Source organism: Saccoglossus kowalevskii, chromosome 14, assembly GCF_978046115.1.
Source record: "Saccoglossus kowalevskii chromosome 14, keSacKowa6.1, whole genome shotgun sequence".
NCBI classification, from domain to species: Eukaryota; Metazoa; Hemichordata; class Enteropneusta; family Harrimaniidae; genus Saccoglossus; species Saccoglossus kowalevskii.
In genome coordinates, this window is record NC_140654.1 from 9384453 (window position 1) to 9401343 (window position 16891).

At 34.3% G+C, this 16891-nt stretch overlaps 1 protein-coding gene and 3 non-coding genes across 6 annotated transcripts in view; all 4 read right to left on the minus strand.

Annotated features, from left to right (window-relative positions):
- LOC100366771 (nucleolar transcription factor 1-like) overlaps positions 1-16891 on the minus strand; it is a 45356-nt gene that overhangs the window by 13411 nt on the left and 15054 nt on the right. For 2 of the 3 annotated variants that reach the window (XM_002738372.4, XM_078012367.2), the window contains 8 exons: positions 15854-16009; positions 12274-12338; positions 9820-9955; positions 9069-9179; positions 8294-8418; positions 7527-7671; positions 1311-1352; positions 697-792 (listed from right to left, as the gene is read on the minus strand). In XM_002738372.4, coding sequence (XP_002738418.1) covers positions 697-792; positions 1311-1352; positions 7527-7671; positions 8294-8418; positions 9069-9179; positions 9820-9955; positions 12274-12338; positions 15854-16009 — 876 coding nt within the window. The remainder of the gene's footprint in view (positions 1-696; positions 793-1310; positions 1353-7526; positions 7672-8293; positions 8419-9068; positions 9180-9819; positions 9956-12273; positions 12339-15853; positions 16010-16891) is intronic. The other variant, XM_078012368.2, reaches the window with a different exon arrangement.
- LOC144359177 (small nucleolar RNA SNORA23) lies at positions 5168-5337 on the minus strand. Its single transcript, XR_013421957.1, has one exon. It is a non-coding gene; the product is annotated as a small nucleolar RNA SNORA23 (small nucleolar RNA).
- Positions 8612-8781, minus strand: LOC144359178 (small nucleolar RNA SNORA23). Its single transcript, XR_013421958.1, has one exon. It is a non-coding gene; the product is annotated as a small nucleolar RNA SNORA23 (small nucleolar RNA).
- On the minus strand, positions 13091-13260 carry LOC144359176 (small nucleolar RNA SNORA23). The gene has a single exon (XR_013421956.1). It is a non-coding gene; the product is annotated as a small nucleolar RNA SNORA23 (small nucleolar RNA).

Below are 16891 nucleotides of genomic sequence, written 5' to 3' on the forward strand. Positions count from 1 at the left end.
TCTGTGCATTGTTCTGGAGCATCAAAATTCATTGAAATGGAATAATTAGTACAGTGATATCAGTGTAAAAGTTGAAAATTGGCTAATTATGCTAATTAGATAATTAATATTTTACATATCTGTCGTTGCATGTCATATGTATCTATGTAAGTTTCATTGAAATTTGATGATTAGTATCTGAGATATCAGTGAAAAAGCATTATGCAAATTAGGTTAATTATATGCATTGATTTTTACCCAAAACTAATCACATCTGTGCATTAGTCCAGAGCATCTGTGTACCAAGTTTCATCAACATCTAATGAATGGCTCTTTAGATATCAGTAGAACAGTCAAGGAACAGCTAAAAATTAGCTAATTATCATGCAAATCAGGTAATTAATATGTATAGATTTCAACCAAAACCTAATCAAATCTGTGCATTAGCCAAGAGCATCTATACACCAACCAACATACGTTCTTGAGATATCAGTGGAACAGACACACACACACACACACATATATATATATACAGACAGGGTAACCACAAGGACTCCCATAGTGTGCTTCGCACACGGGGGTCACCCATCCACGCTGCATAAATGCACCCCCCATCCAAGGTGAATAAACACACCCCATTCTAAAGTGAATAAACACACCCCATTCTGAGGTGAATAAATGCACCTCATCTGAAGTATATTACCCAGCTTCACCTACCTTTATTTGCAGATTGCCATTGTTATCTGATTGAAGTCTGGGTTGTTTCGATTTATCCTCTTTCAGTAACTTCTCACGTTCTTCTTCTGGCAGTTTCTAAGATCAAAAAAGAAAACAAATTCATGGGAAATTGCAAAAGTCAAAAGGTTGGCAATGTCAAGGGGTTACCGGGGGGGGGGGGGGGGGATTCTTTTGCTGGCAACCAACCACAATGCAGGTGTAATCTTTTAGCTCACATTTTTTGGATTCCATTTTTTTTTTTTAAGTGATAAATGCTTGAAATAAGTGGATTATAAGAGTAATATTCAGGAGATGATTTGTGTTGGAAGGGGTTTGAAAGATTGGGCTAATTCTGTGATCACTTATGAGATGAAATCTTTTTTTAATACAAACTTATTAAATTAAATTGCAGATCAAATTCTATTCAAGAAAATTAATTTGAAGTTATTTCACCCCTTAATTTTCATTATCCCTCCCCAGATTTCAAATGGAACATCCCATTGGCAGTCAAAGATGCTGCTCCTGGAATCAAATTTTGTTGTAGTCTTTGAACAAGAAAGGAACAAGTCTATATTTTGGAAAGGTTACTTCACTACTACTAAATGTACACTTACCTCTAAATATTCTTCATATTTGATGGCAAATTCTTTCTTGGCCTAAAGAAAAACAAAAATTAACCCATTAAAAATGAAGACAAACCAAGCACTTTACAAAAATGCAAACATGCTTACATGAAATAAAGTGTAAACTAGATTTAAACAGCATTCATGAAGACAAAACTTCATACCCTTAATAAAACATCATTGGTGAAAATTTGTTAGAATTTTTTTGGTGAAATTTATTTTTCATGTAAAAATAAAAGATTTACATAACTGCATTAGAGACAATACATGTTCGCAATTAGTCATTTATTTCACAAACATAACTGTTATCCTATTGGAATTTGCAACTCATTGTGACAAGACTGGACATGCCAACCATGGGAGCCGAACCCACAATCAAATATTTCTTGCAATGAATAACAATAAAACAAATTTACTATGTTTGTCTTCCTGTGCATTATTCTTTCATGAACAGAAAAAAATTAAAAACATTTAGTCAAAAGCTGTATTGCGCAGTTAGGACAGTATTTATAACATAGTATAATTTGAAGCCAAACTGAAGGGATAAAGTGAGAAGAAAAAAAATTTGACAAAAACAAACGTGTCACAATGTCACTCAAAACCAAACAAAAAAATCTTTGCCATAAAAAATTATCATCACTTCCTCGGACCCTTTAACACCAACACGAGAATCTCCTACAAATTGGTTTGATACGAGATATTATCACAAATATACGTAGCTTCAAAATTCCGTCAACCAAGCATTGAAATTTTTCTTTCTCTTATTATGCTACATCTGCATCATACAACTAGTATTTCTGATGAATGAATTAAAATAAAACAAAAACAGAAATACCTAATTTTTCAGATGCACGTCAAAGAAGCCACAACACGAAATCGAATCCAGAGAATGAATCAGTTTTCAACTAATACCCAGAATTCATCAGTTTTCAGAACATAACTGGAAGGAAATTGGCTTAATCCAATTAGAAAGCCAAGAGCATTGTCAAGCAAGCAAGTCACGCAGAAACACGCCGAGTTCAATATTCCCAGTGATATTAATACAGTAAGCACAATAGAGCAACGACCAGGAAAAGGAATTTCACAACGTACCTAAAGTCTAGCGTATCCGTTACAATGTGATTAAACAAATAACTCAAAAGCTACATTAAAAGTCTTCTTTTAAGTAATATTTACATTCCATGGCTTTTAAATAGCAGCCCACCATTAAGAACTGTTCTTTTCAAATCTAATTACACGCTTAATAATGTACAGCAAAATAGCAAAGTGGAAATTTCTCAAACAAAATAAATGTCACGCGCTCGTCAACTAATATATTAATTATTATTAATGAAGCATATATTATCACATTTATTGCTATAGATACGCAAACATCCAGCATGACAAAAATGACGTTTTGGATTCATGTTGATGGTTGCCATAGTTACTATGTCACCAATAACCTGTAATATTTAACTTCACATTAAATGTCAATTAGGAACTAATGTGGATTGATACTGTGATTGCATTCTACAAGTAACAAGACTTTCCAGTTATATTGCAATGTAATGGAAAATCAGAATTACTTTCTGGTATCAGTGTATCTTTTTTTACCGTCATTTTCAACTGCTAACTGTAAATTACCACCAATGTTTTCTAAACATCTCCGAATGAAGATCAAAATGTATAGAAAATATCAAATTCACTGCAAAATTAACAGCTATATGTACCGGTAAACGGGAAAAAAAATTTTTTTTATTGATTTGTTGATAACAAAAAAAATGGCACAGATAAATAAATTTAATATATTTGATTATTTTGAAGCATAAGTTTGTATTTGTATAGTAACATGTATTTGTTTATTGTATCTTTGTTCTGTTAAGCATATTTGATTAATTTTTATGTTCATAATACTGGGAATTTTGTCTATTTTGTTGTGAGAATTGTCCTTTGTTGCTTTCCGGTTAGACCCTGTAACATACAAATCACTTACAGCAAAAATTATACGAAATAGTACATACAATTCAACAACAAACACTAGATATAGCTATGAATTATGAAAAATACCTATAACAAGACAACATATTTCCTCAAGTTGCATTTAAATTGTTCTGAGTCTAAGTCTTGACCTCTGTTAATTTAGTGACCATCTCCAGCGACAATTCACCAAATGATTTTAAATATAAAAGCTGTTTTTTGTTTTTGTTTTGATGGATAATTAGTGATAAAGCGAATTAAAATTTTACAATTAAATAACTTTATATTTAACTTTATTATCAAGCCTGGATAAAAAGATTGCATCAAAAAATTATTATTATATTTAAAATCCCATCAAAACATTTTTACTTAAAATGCGAGCATGAAAGCAAATACCATACGCATAAATGTCAAACGTTGTCAATTCGGTTGTTGTAGTACAATGATTGATTAGCAGTATATATTTCCATATGTATATTATATCAAGAATCCAATTAAAGGCACCACCAGAGTATCTCTCGTCGCAAGGACACCACCGAGCCCCGAGAAAGTAGCATTGCTACATCGCAATTTCATCACTTTCTTCAAGACGTTAACAATATTTTTTTATTTCTCAAATTACAAAATAGGAGAGACAGCAAATTAGAAACATTCACACCAAAAAACGTTCATGAGAAGCATTTACTATGAGAATTATTCACAGCTAAAACATTCACTTTATAAAGAACATTCAATTTAAAACAAGCAGCCTGTCGGCTGAGATAACTCCACTGTTAGCAATGCACATTTCATTTAAAGAACAGAAGATATCATTAGAAAATGAACAATACGTGGAATTCAAAAATATCACTTTTCACCAAAAATGACAAAAATAATCATCAAAATTAGCTAATTGAAGATATCACCACGAAATCTGAAAGAGGTCCACATGTAATACCTATATATGTAATATCAAAGCAATCGGATTTGCGTTTTTTACAAGAAGTCGACAATATCACTTTTTATCAAAAATGACAAAAATATTCACCAAAATTAGAGAATTGAAGATATCATCATGAAATGAACAAATCTACCCAAGGTACATATACACCAAGTATCAAAGCATTCAGGCTTATAGTTTTCAAAAAGAAGTCGAAAAAGTAAAACATTGACACGAACAACAACGACGGAGACGGACAATCACTCATATGATGAGCTTCCCTCGACAAAGTCGACAAAATTCTAAATTTCGAAAAACATAATTTTGTTCTAGCAGTTGATTCACACATATACGCAACTATATATTGCATTCCAAACATTATTTTATGAAAATAATGCAATTATTCCTGGTATTAAAGCAAGCTGTTCTTCAACAAACATTGCGAAAATTATTTCATAAATATCAGAGTGTATTGACACAACTGATTTAGCTTAGACTAAAGTAAATACATACATGTATGGGGTCAAGAGATATATTGAGTAAATATTGCTCATTATAATCCAAATTAATACATGCAGATTGCAAATGATATTGATACATAAACCACCTGAATTATTGCGGATAATACTCTTTGAATCAATACATACTGGCAGGAACTGATTAGGGTTTACATGCATGTGATAAGTGACAAAATAAGAGATCTCAAAATCGCAAGACTAATCTATATTTCTAGATTTTTAAGTATCTACAAGAAAAACCTGATTAGTGTTAATTTCAGATTATTTTTGAAAGTTCCACATGTTTTGCGTTTTAGAATGCGACAATAAATCTTGCTCATTTCTATCCATGCAATCTAACTTTCTGAAGCGTCCTCTGAATTTGTTAGATATGTAGGGGTTTCGACTACTGTTTTTACTGGTGATGGTTTCAAGGCAGAGAAAATGCCTGGATGTTTGCTACCGAGAATATGAATTGATATTTGAGGATTTGGAGACTGAAGAGTTTATTATGAAACTTATCAGAACTATGAACCTCATTTCACTCTATGGCTACGATTGGTCAGTGTGTATGTCTGTCTAATCCAGCAAAACGCTGATCTAAACAGGCACAAATCAAAGAATATAACTTTGCACACTTGCAATATAACCAAATGAACACTTTACACTTGCATTCCATTGATATGAACACTATGATCACACTACATGAACACCATAAACACTTGAAAAACCACCAAATAACAAGTCATTGAAAATGACACAGTCCCCGTTAAGTTCTCTTTGTGCTCGTCATATTAAAGCGGAGGGGTTGTCGCGAGCGTGTCCTTGAAACTTGAGTTCCCAGTGGCGTATACAACAGATTGTTTATTTACATCAAAACACTTGTTTCGTGTCATAGTAATACCGGTATAGCCAAAATAAAAACAGCCGTTATTCAGCCATCTTTGATCTGATTATGAAACACACTGATATGTATGATGTATGTGCCAAATACGAACGAAAATGATACATAAATTATGGAAATATAGTAGTAAGGCCAAAAAGTCAGATGGCTGTCAATCGGCATCCTTGACCAGATTTTGAAACAAATTGTCATGGACATGCATCCTAACATGTATAAAGTACATGTATGTGCCAAATTTGAATGAAAACTGACAGAGCACGTCCAAGATACCGCATAAAAAAACAAAAACAAGATGTCTGCCAGTCGACCATCTTTGATCCAATTGCGAAATAAATCGTCATGGACATGTATCCTAACATGTATAATCTATGTACCAAGTTTGAATGACAACTGACAAAGCATGTCCAAAATACAACATTTTCAAAAAACAAGATGGCTGCCAGTCGGACATTTTGAATGGAATCGCTAAACCACTGCATGTGCATATGTCCCACAAAAGGTACTAGGCACATGCAAAGAATGAACGGAATCGGTCCACAGGATTCTGCAATATGACGTTGGATAGACTGACGCACAGACAGACAGACACACACACGGACGGTCGGACTCAGGAACTCACAGACGGTCGGGGACATGTATCCTAACATGTATGATCTATGTACTAAATTTGAATGAAAACTGACAAAGCATGTCCAAAATACGACATTTTCAAAAAACAAGATGGCTGCCAGTCGGCCATCTTTGATCCAATTGTGAAATAAATCATCATGGACATGTATCCTAACATGTATAATCTATGTACCAAGTTTGAATGAAAACTGGCAAAGCATGTCCAAAATACAACATTTTCAAAAAACAAGATGGCTGCCAGTCGGCCATTTTAAATCGAATCGCTAAACCACTGCATGTGCATATGTCCCACATAAAGTACTAGGCACATGCAAAGAATGAACGGAATCGGTCCAAGGGATTCTGAGATATGACTCCGGACGGACGCACGGACACACAGACGCGCGGACGGACGGAGACCGAATTATAAGTCCCCGTTTTCGGACTTCGTCCGAACGGGGACTAAAAATGGTGCACACTGTAGACACAGCCACATTAATACTCAGAACCTACGTTGTCATATTGCAAACTGAACACTTACAATGCAACCAACGGCATGGCGCCCTTATATATAAGCGAAATGTTCAGTCCTATCTCCCAAACCTACAAGCATAGTACACGTTCCTCTTTTAACATAATTTATGCATTTCTAAATGGAAAACATTCATGGGCCAGAGGACATTTCGGTATAGAGGGGTAATCCTATGGAATAACTTACCACCCCATATTAGAAATTCAGCCTCATTAGTCATTTTTTAAGAAAACTTACAAAATATATCTTAGTGTAAAAATTTGTTGTAAATGGCTCAAACCTATAAGTGTGTATATTGTGTTTCTACAGAGGGCCCAATGAAAATTTCGTTATTGTATTTCGGCTTACCCTCTTTAAATAAAGTGTTAAATAAATAAATACATCTATTTGAACAGTTGTAATCAAAGTCAAATAAAAACTATGCACACAGTACACTGTAGCAATACAGCCTGGTTAAAGGCAACAAAGCTATGATCCCACTGCATGAACACAAACAGTAGAAAAACAGCCAAATGAATATGTTGCACATTTGCAATAAATATGTATTAACACCATACACATTTTCAATAAAATGAAATTAAAACTTCGCACACTGATCAACGCATCAGATGAAACTGAAATATCAAATTCAAAATTTGATGTGTCGAAAAAACATGCAGTTCTCTGATTGGTCTGATAGTTCGGTGTTAGGGTTGGGTAGCCAATCAGACAATATTATTATACACTCATTGAGTCAAAAATTGGGCTGAATCAATTAAGAGTAGAACTGAATAAATAATCTTAAACTTACAGCATTGGATCTTTCTTGATAAAGATCTTTTTCTTGTTGTGATAATGTCTTCCATCGCTTACTGCATTCTACCATCCTTTCATTACTGGGTATATGTGACAAATGTTCATTCATAAGTATACTACAAAACAAACTATATCCATTCCTAGAAGTCAAAGAATAAAGTAATCATCAGCATCTTGTATATTAAAGCAGGAGGGTGTCACCTGTGCAGAAATTAAGTCTTAATCGATGATAACACACGCTAAAACGCAAAGGCTCATGCGTAGACGTTTGTTTGTAAACAATGACACGCTATGGCCATCTTACGCATGCACAGGTGATGGCTCCCCCACTTTAATACTTTGATGAAATTATGTGATGTTGGTCTCAAACCACCAGTCAGATTACTGTTATAATGGACCTAAAATGAACGAGATGATAATGTCCCTTGTCAGCATACACGCAACCTCTCTGTCAAGAGATTCAGTAAACCTGCCATTTCACCGTTAAAAAATCAAAACTTGTCCATTTGTCGGCAATTTACATCTGTGAATATCACAAAACTGATTGTTCATCAAATTTATAATGCTTACATACACATTATTTTCTTGAAAACAGTTAAGATTCAAGAGGAGATAAGATAAAGTAAAAGTTCATCATGAATAAATTTCTCCATCAGTGCTATGCAACAGTGACAGAACTAGTTGAACACTGCAAGTACCTACAATCTACTAACAGTCACACAACCACTTGAAACACAGATACAGGAAACTAGCAAAACTTACGGTGGAGGTCTGTCAGGTTTTCCGTCTGATTTGTCTTTAATTTTCTGTTCTGCTTTTGTTAATATTGATTTAAAAACTTTTGGTTCATAATCAGGATGAGTCCTCTGGTATTCCACAACAGCTTTCTGAAATGATACAAAATACACACAATGTTATCAAATCTCAATGTTAAACTTGGATGACAATTCATATCCGGGTAGAAAAGCAAATTAAAATCGTGTGAATATGGGAGATTGTCATACATTCTCTTTCATTGGACTGCCTCCATGAAAATAAACTATTCCGGGAGACACATGACAATGCAATCAGTCAAAACACACTTGTTCGAGGATTTGGAGACTGAAGAGTTTATTATGAAACTTATCAGAACTATGAACCTCATTTCACTCTATGGCTACGATTGGTCAGTGTGTATGTCTGTCTAATCCAGCAAAACACTGATCTAAACAGGCACAAATCAAAGAATATAACTTTGCACACTTGCAATATAACCAAATGAACACCTTACACTTGCATTGCATTGATATGAAACACTATGATCACACTACATGAACACCATAAACACTTGAAAAACAGCAAAAATGAAAATGTTACACATTGTGGATACAGCTACATTAATACTCTGAACTATGTTGTCATATTGCAAACCGAACGCTCACAATACAAATATATGAACAGTTGTAACACCATGAACACATGCTGTATAAACCCTGTGAACAGTAGCACTACAGCCAAATAAACACTTTGCAACACTTGTAAAATGCCGTTACCATACCTCATATTGTTTAAATTCCTCGATTGCACCTCTGATGAAGACCATTTTTTTCTTGTCAGTCATGCTTTTCCATTGTCCCTTTAACAGATCTTCAATCTCTTTTTTACTCATCTAAAAATGCAATTACCAAAATTATTATTACGAAAAAATATATGCAGATTTACCTTGTGAGAGGTGACAATAATCGACTTCGGCACACATACTATTTTTAAAAAATGTGGACCCACTGTAGGAAATGCACTTTTAACGTTGCATCATCTCGTCCCAAAATAAAAAAAATTAATTGTACATGTCCCCTCTCTAGATAACTATAAGCATCCTTAGGAGGGAATACTGTAAATGCATTAATTATTCACTGGGTTTTAATTTCGCTATTTTTGCTGTCAAGTACAATCCACAAAATAGCTGAAAATAAACGATTTTACTGAATACAATTAAATTGGGAAGCATTGGAGGATAGAAGCAAGGTTAGAGTTATTCCCCAAATCAATTATGATCGTCGTTAAGGATACAATATAGGGTAGTTATTTCATATTCAAAACATGCTGAGAGTGTCAAATACAATCCCTATTTTCAAGGTTGAGTACTCAAGTTGTAGGAGAGTACCCTTCCCTCTTGTGTATTGACAAATAATCAACGTTTTTGCAGCAAATAAAAGTAAGTAAATATAAATAGAAAATAATGAAAACCAATTTTTAAGAAGACAAAGATTCAGTTTTACTCAAGAATGGAAGCAGAAAATAATTCCTACCTTTGGATTTGAATTGATTGCACTCTCAACTCGTTTATTCTGGAAAATCTGGTAGGGTGTCATGGATTTCTTTACTGGTGCTACAGCTTTTTTAGCACGTGGTGCTGTGGCTGCTACAAAATCTGGATGGTTGTCCCTGCAATATATATTGAAGATGTGTTACATGAGAACGGTAAAACGCATACATTCTAGTCTCTCAAACATAAATGTATTTTCATAAAATTATTTTTGTTTTCATCACACAAAGTCTAATACTGAATACTGTAAAAGGGATAATTATTCACTGGGTTTTAATTTAGCTTATTTCGCTGACTGGAAAAGGCGCTAAATTAAAACCCAGCGAATATGTAAAATTTAGCATAGAACACATTATCTAAATGACGAAACCGTGAATTTAAAACCCACTGAATATGCCTGAAATGGTAAATCAGTGAAATTTAAACCCAGTGAAAATTAGTCATTTTACAGTACCCTGCTCAGTAGTACACATTAGGGCACATACATATCATGTTTAGAAAGATGACTCTGCAATGTGTTCAACACACCGTGTCTATACACCGATTAGGCTAACACAGGTGAACTGTGCCCATACGCTAGTTACTTTGCCTAATACCTTGTTTAGGCAGAACACAGGGGATGCTGTACCTGTTACCAAGTTCACCAAGAAGATGGGGCCATATCAGTTATCAAGCTGAGGGGGAACACTGAGAGGAGGCGGCTGTACGAGTTTCAGGAGAGCCCCGAGATTTGGGTTGTACTGTGAATTCATGACAACCAATCTCAATCATTAATTAATTAAAGAAAGCTTACAAAGAACTCCTGTGTGCTGAGAGTATTGGAGACGCATTAAAATTAATTCAAAACTAATTTTTGTCTGCTATTTGAGATGTATAACATGAAAAAAATGTGATTTACATTATCAAAATTTATAATACATACAGAAAATGCATTTGATTTTTCATCAATGGTTTTAGTCTAAGTAGTTCCAGAACACCTCTACGATGGATTCAATTTAAATCCGATTTTTTTAGATATCAGAAATGGGCTAATAAATGATCAATATGCATGTTTTATCAACATTAAACTAATCATGTCTGAGTACCTCAATAAACCAAATGAATTATTATCAGGGATGAGAATGAGAATTTTAATTTTCAGCTGAAAGTAAAGTAGCCGGGGTCCGAAACTTCACTCTAGTTAGGTTGTAAAATCTGAAAACAAATTTTGGCCCATCGTATCCATGGCAACAGCCAAAAAACTTATTTTTTGAATACCTTCACGCCAATTCTATCTCGCCCTACAATTCTAGGATTAAAATGCACGGACATACAGCTCATTCTACTCAGCTTGAGTGTGGGCAAACATTTACTGTATATTTTCATTAGCGAGAAAATTGACCCCAAATTTATTACCTCCTACCAGTCTTGTAATAGCAGTGTTTAAATAATCATGCTTTTTATTTTGGCTACGTTGCGCACTAGTAAGAGATCACCGGCGCCTACATTGTTACATCGTATCGACATAATCCCAATGCAACTTTGAATGAACTGTAAATGCTGCCTTCATTCTGGAAAATACTATCGCCAAAACGGCTGGAAATAATAAATGTAACAGCAGAATATGTCCTAGTAATGAGGAAAGTGACTTCTAAAAGACTGAATTTTTTTTTGCAAACTTCGTATACAGGGCTCCATTTAGTTATGAACTGACGTTAGCTTCACGTCCATGTCCTACCATGGAAACAGCCGAAAACATGTTGCTTGTTTTTTGAGCGGAACGGATCGACAACCAGCCTACCAGCTTGTTCAGTTACCACTTCATTTTTCTTCCCGATTTTAACCCAAAACTGAGCGGGTCTGTGCATTGTTCTGGAGCATCAATGTACCAAAATTCATTGAAATGGAATAATTAGTACAGTGATATCAGAGTTAAAGTTGAAAATTGGCTAATTAGGTAATTAATATTTTACATATCTGTCTTTGCATGTCCTATGTAAGTTTCATTGAAATTTGATGATTAGTATCCGAGATATCAGTGGAAAAGCATTATGCAAATTAGGTTAATTATATGCATTGATTTTTACCCAAAACTAATCACATCTGTGCATTAGTCCAGAGCATCTATGTATCAAGTTTCATCAACATCTAATGAATGGCTCTTTAGATATCAGTAGAACAGTCAAGGAACAGCTAAAAATTAGCTAACTATCATGCAAATCAGGTAATTAATATGCATGGATTTCAACCCAAACCTAATCAAATCTGTGCATTAGCACACAGCATTTATGCACCAAATTTCATTAAAAACCAACATACGATTCTTGAGATATCAGTGGGACAGACAGACACACACACACACACATACACACACATACAGGCAGGCAGGGTAACTGCAAAGACTCCCATTGTGTGCTTAATAGCACACGGGAGTCAATTAACAATTAATTAAACTCACCTGAATGTCTGCATCTCTACTTCAAATGATTTCATGTCTTCTTCGTACTTCTTTACATATTTGCCCTAAAATCAACAATATACAATTTATTAAATATTATGCTGGAATAATAGATATCCTTTGAACTAAAGATATTGTGTACAGCCAAATAGGGTGAGCATACCAACTCAAGTAAAGCACCAGTTATTGATCGGTTGAGAGAACATAGCAAGAGTCTTTTTAAGAGATTTAACATCCCATGAAATTTCTGTTCCAGTAAGTTTTCAACTCAGTTTGATTCAATCTAGAGGTTTTACAATCACAAAATAGTCCTTCAAACTTGGTAACTCTGATTTGAAGTACTGAGATTTGAGAAATGATGTACATGTACATGTACTGGTTACAAAGTTGGATATGCACATGTTGGTGACCATGCTTGTCATGAAGGATTTATAAAATAGGAATACGAGGAAAATGCAACTAGGATATCCATGCACAGTGAAGTGTAGTGATGAAGATCTTGTGTCGCTCCAACACATTTCTAACCAGTGAATTAAAACACAATCAACACTTGGAAAGGTATCATTGCACAAGCTATAACAGAAATGTGCGAGATCATCTCCATATGCAGAAACGCAAAGCGAACATAATATGCGCTTTGCGATTGGTCAATTGCCATTAGACCCACTCTCTGCTCCAGAACTAGTCGACAGTTGACTAACAACTTAGAGCAACTGGTTTGCACAAACTGCAATAAAGGTTGCAGTGCCATGTGGTGCAGGTCCTGTTGACCTATTTGCTTGAAGACCCTGGCCATTAAAGAGTAAAAGTTTAATATAAATGTTCGAGGATTTGGAGACTGAATAGTTTATTTAAAAACTTATCAGAACTATGAACCTCATTTCACTCTATGGCTACGATTGGTCAGTGTGTATGTCTGTTTAATCCAGCAAAACGCTGATCTAAACAGGCACAAGTCAAAGAATATAACTTTGCACACTTGCAATATGGCCAAATGAACACTTAACTTAAAACTCACTTAATATACATGATTGGGCTTCCGCTTGGGGTAAATTATTACAACAAAGTTTTTAAATTGATATGCCACTTTCTTGACCCCGAAAGGTCACACATGCTGGTACTTTTGTTGGTACAACAGCATCCCAAATGTACACAACTTGGGCACTTTAATTTGTAGTTAATTATTTTTATTATTATTGATATATCAACGAAAGTACCAGGATGTGTGACCTTTAGAGGTCATGAAAGTAACCTATTAGTTTGTTTAGCCACTTGGTGAAAATTTAAGTATTTACAAGTATTGTCAATTTGTTATGTTTAATTTACTTTTAAGTGAGATATGACATGATATACAAGTTATTGAATAATGAAAATTTTCTTAGAATTGACTCTGAAATTAGTCTTAGTCATTGGTGACAAGAGCAACAAATTACCACAAGAGTTCAAAGGTTATCTAGCTGCAATCACAGACCCTGAAGAGAAGAGACACATATTTCACAATTTAGGAGGGTGGTGGTGGTGGTGGTGGTGGTGGTGGTGGTGGTGGTGGTGGTGGTGGTGGTGGTGGTGGTTTCTGATTTGCTTTTTTTTGTCCTAGTTTCTTATCTTTCTCTAGGGACTTATTGTTGATTTTTCATGTGAAAGCTGAGGGAATTCCTATACTACAAACAATCATAAGCAGTTCTACCTAACGAGCTTTAGTAAACTTTTGGCACCCTCCACAAAATAAAACTTGCATGTATTTTTTTTTTTTTCGATCAAGCCCTGCAGCTAAAAGAAAAGTACATTCCTCTGATCCAAAATTATAGGTAAGAAAATAAAATTGGTGGAGGGAAAAAAATGATGGTGCTAAACGAATTTAGTACGAGAGGTGGTGACTTTAAAAATAAAATAAAAAGTTAGAAAATATGAGACATGTACACATTGACACAGTAGAACATGGATCACTGTGAACCTATTAGGAAAAATCTACAAAAAATCTATTAAACTTTAGAAAAAGGGCAACAAACCAGTGCTATCAACAACACAACCCATAACAGAATCAACATTGGTGTGCACTAAGTAGCCTTGCAACAAAAGAACTCAAAACTTCCCTTATTCCTCCATTAATTTGAACAAATAATTAAAAGTCTGAGTGGATGAATTATAATGGGTTTTAGGTCAGTGAGTGGTTAAATTCACGAGTTTTACTCAGTAGGTGATTGAGTTATAGTAGGCTTTATTGACTAAGTGGTTGAGTTATAGTGGGCTTTATTGACTAAGTGGTTGAGCTATAGTGGGTTTCAGTCAGTGGTTGAGTAATAGTGGATTTTAGTCAGTGAGTGGTTGAATTATAGTGGGTTTTATATTAAAGTCAGTGTGGTTGAATTATAGTGGGTTTTAATTGAGTGGTTTAGTCAGTGAATGAGTGGTTGAATTATATCGAGTTTTAGTCAGTGAATGGTTGAGTTATAGTGGGGGTTTTATGTAGTGGTCGAGTTATAACTGGTTTTAGTGAGTGGTTTAGTCAGTGAATGAGTGGTTGAATTATATTGAGTTTTAGTCAGTGAATGGTTGAGTTATAGTGGGGGTTTTAGGTCAGTGTGGTTGAATTATAGTGGGTTTTATGTAGTGGTCGAGTTATAACGGGTTTTAGTGAGTGGTTTAGTCAGTGTGAATGAGTGGTTGAATTATATAGAGTTTTAGTCAGTGAATGGTTGAGTTATAGTGGGGGTTTTAGGTCAGTGTGGTTGAATTATAGTGGGTTTTATGTAGTGGTCGAGTTATAACGGGTTTTAGTGAGTGGTTTAGTCAGTGTGAATGAGTGGTTGAATTATATAGAGTTTTAGTCAGTGAATGGTTGAGTTATAGTGGGGGTTTTAGGTCAGTGTGGTTGAATTATAGTGGGTTTTATGTAGTGGTCGAGTTATAACGGGTTTTAGTGAGTGGTTTAGTCAGTGTGAATGAGTGGTTGAATTATATCGAGTTTTAGTCAGTGAATGGTTGAGTTACAGTGGGGGGTTTTATGTCAACGGTAGTAATATTATAGAATTAACAGCAATAGAAACAATAGAGAAAGCGGAAAACTTTGAAACAAAAGACTACAAGTGTGTTGTAACTATTTTTATTTCTAGTAAATATGAAAAGTCATCTGATCATTTTCTGTCAAGTGGTTCAATTGTTGAAGGAAAACATGTTATAATTTTAGCAAAAATCAGGTGGTCAAACTAATGGAAGGATACATCAAAAAGGCAATGTAGACAACTTTGTGAATTTTTAAGTATGATTAAATAATTGTTTGATATTGCATCTTAAAAAAATAAACATTTTATCGTCAAAAAAGTATTAGTTTGATAAAATTAGGAAAATTTGTATGCCCATGAAATACGAAATAGCGATTTCAGATGAATGATTGTTCGCTAGGTTTGCAGTTAAATCATGATTTTGATTTTATGATAAATCATATACCCTTAAATTTTTAATAAAACTCAAGTATACTCAAAGTTGTCAACAGTGCCTCTTCAAACTTTTATCCTTTGTGACCAGCCAAGTGAAGCGGAAGCCCAGATACACACACATTTAGGCAATGGGGTATTTTTACCTTTTTCTTCTCGGAGAGTAATTTATATCGCTGTGCAACAACCTGACTAATTTCAGCAACAGACATATGAGGATTTTCTTCTAATATTTTCTGTCGTTTCTCCAAGTAGAAGCGGAAATATGGTGTAAGTGGTTTCTTTGGCTTGTCTGGATACTTCTATAAATATTACGAGACGTTGTCACAAAACATGTCATGTTAAAAATTAATGTAAACTGCTAAAATTAAAAAATAATGTTTCCAATATGAAAATGTTACTGTTTTATACAGAGTTCATACACCTTTGAAGAAATAATATTCCATTCCCTTAATGATAAGATTCCGGGTTTTTTAGTTATGATTTACCGGTACAAGTAGGTTTTCACTTGAATCAATGCCAACCTTTTCCTTAGAATTAACGCTACCTCCTTGAAGATAGCCAATCTGAGCACAAGTTAGAAAACTAACACTGAGAATGACCTCTGAACTTTACATTTCATAATACAGTGATGTGTTGTGCTAGATATGTTAAGGAAGGAATGAATGAATGCAGTTAATGAGTGAATCCCTACAAATTTCTGATATTTGGCTGAGCAATAATAAATTCTATTAAATTAATGAACGAGTGTAAGTAAAATGAGGCTGAAAACCTGTTTCTATGACAAGTATTTCCCGACAATGCTCCACCCAACACTAGCGGCCATTTTGAAAATTCGTCAAAACACACAACTGAGGTTCAAAATTCAGTATTTTCTTTCAGAATTTCAAGTATCGAGTCACAGAAAATAATTTGGCAATATTTCAGGAAGTTATTTTAAAAATTATTAGTCTTTTTGCATCAATCCTTGAAGGAATTACCGAAGACAGCATTATTGTGACATTCTGCCTAATCAATGGAATTTTCAAATGACTATTTTTTTGAGACTCACGAATATTTACAGTATAAATCTCATTTACATTGCGAGATAATCAATGCAGTCACTACAAACAGAGCAAATCGCTTTCAGTCAGCATAAATTCAGGCAGTAATGTGCATATACACTAAATAAACTATACTATTTG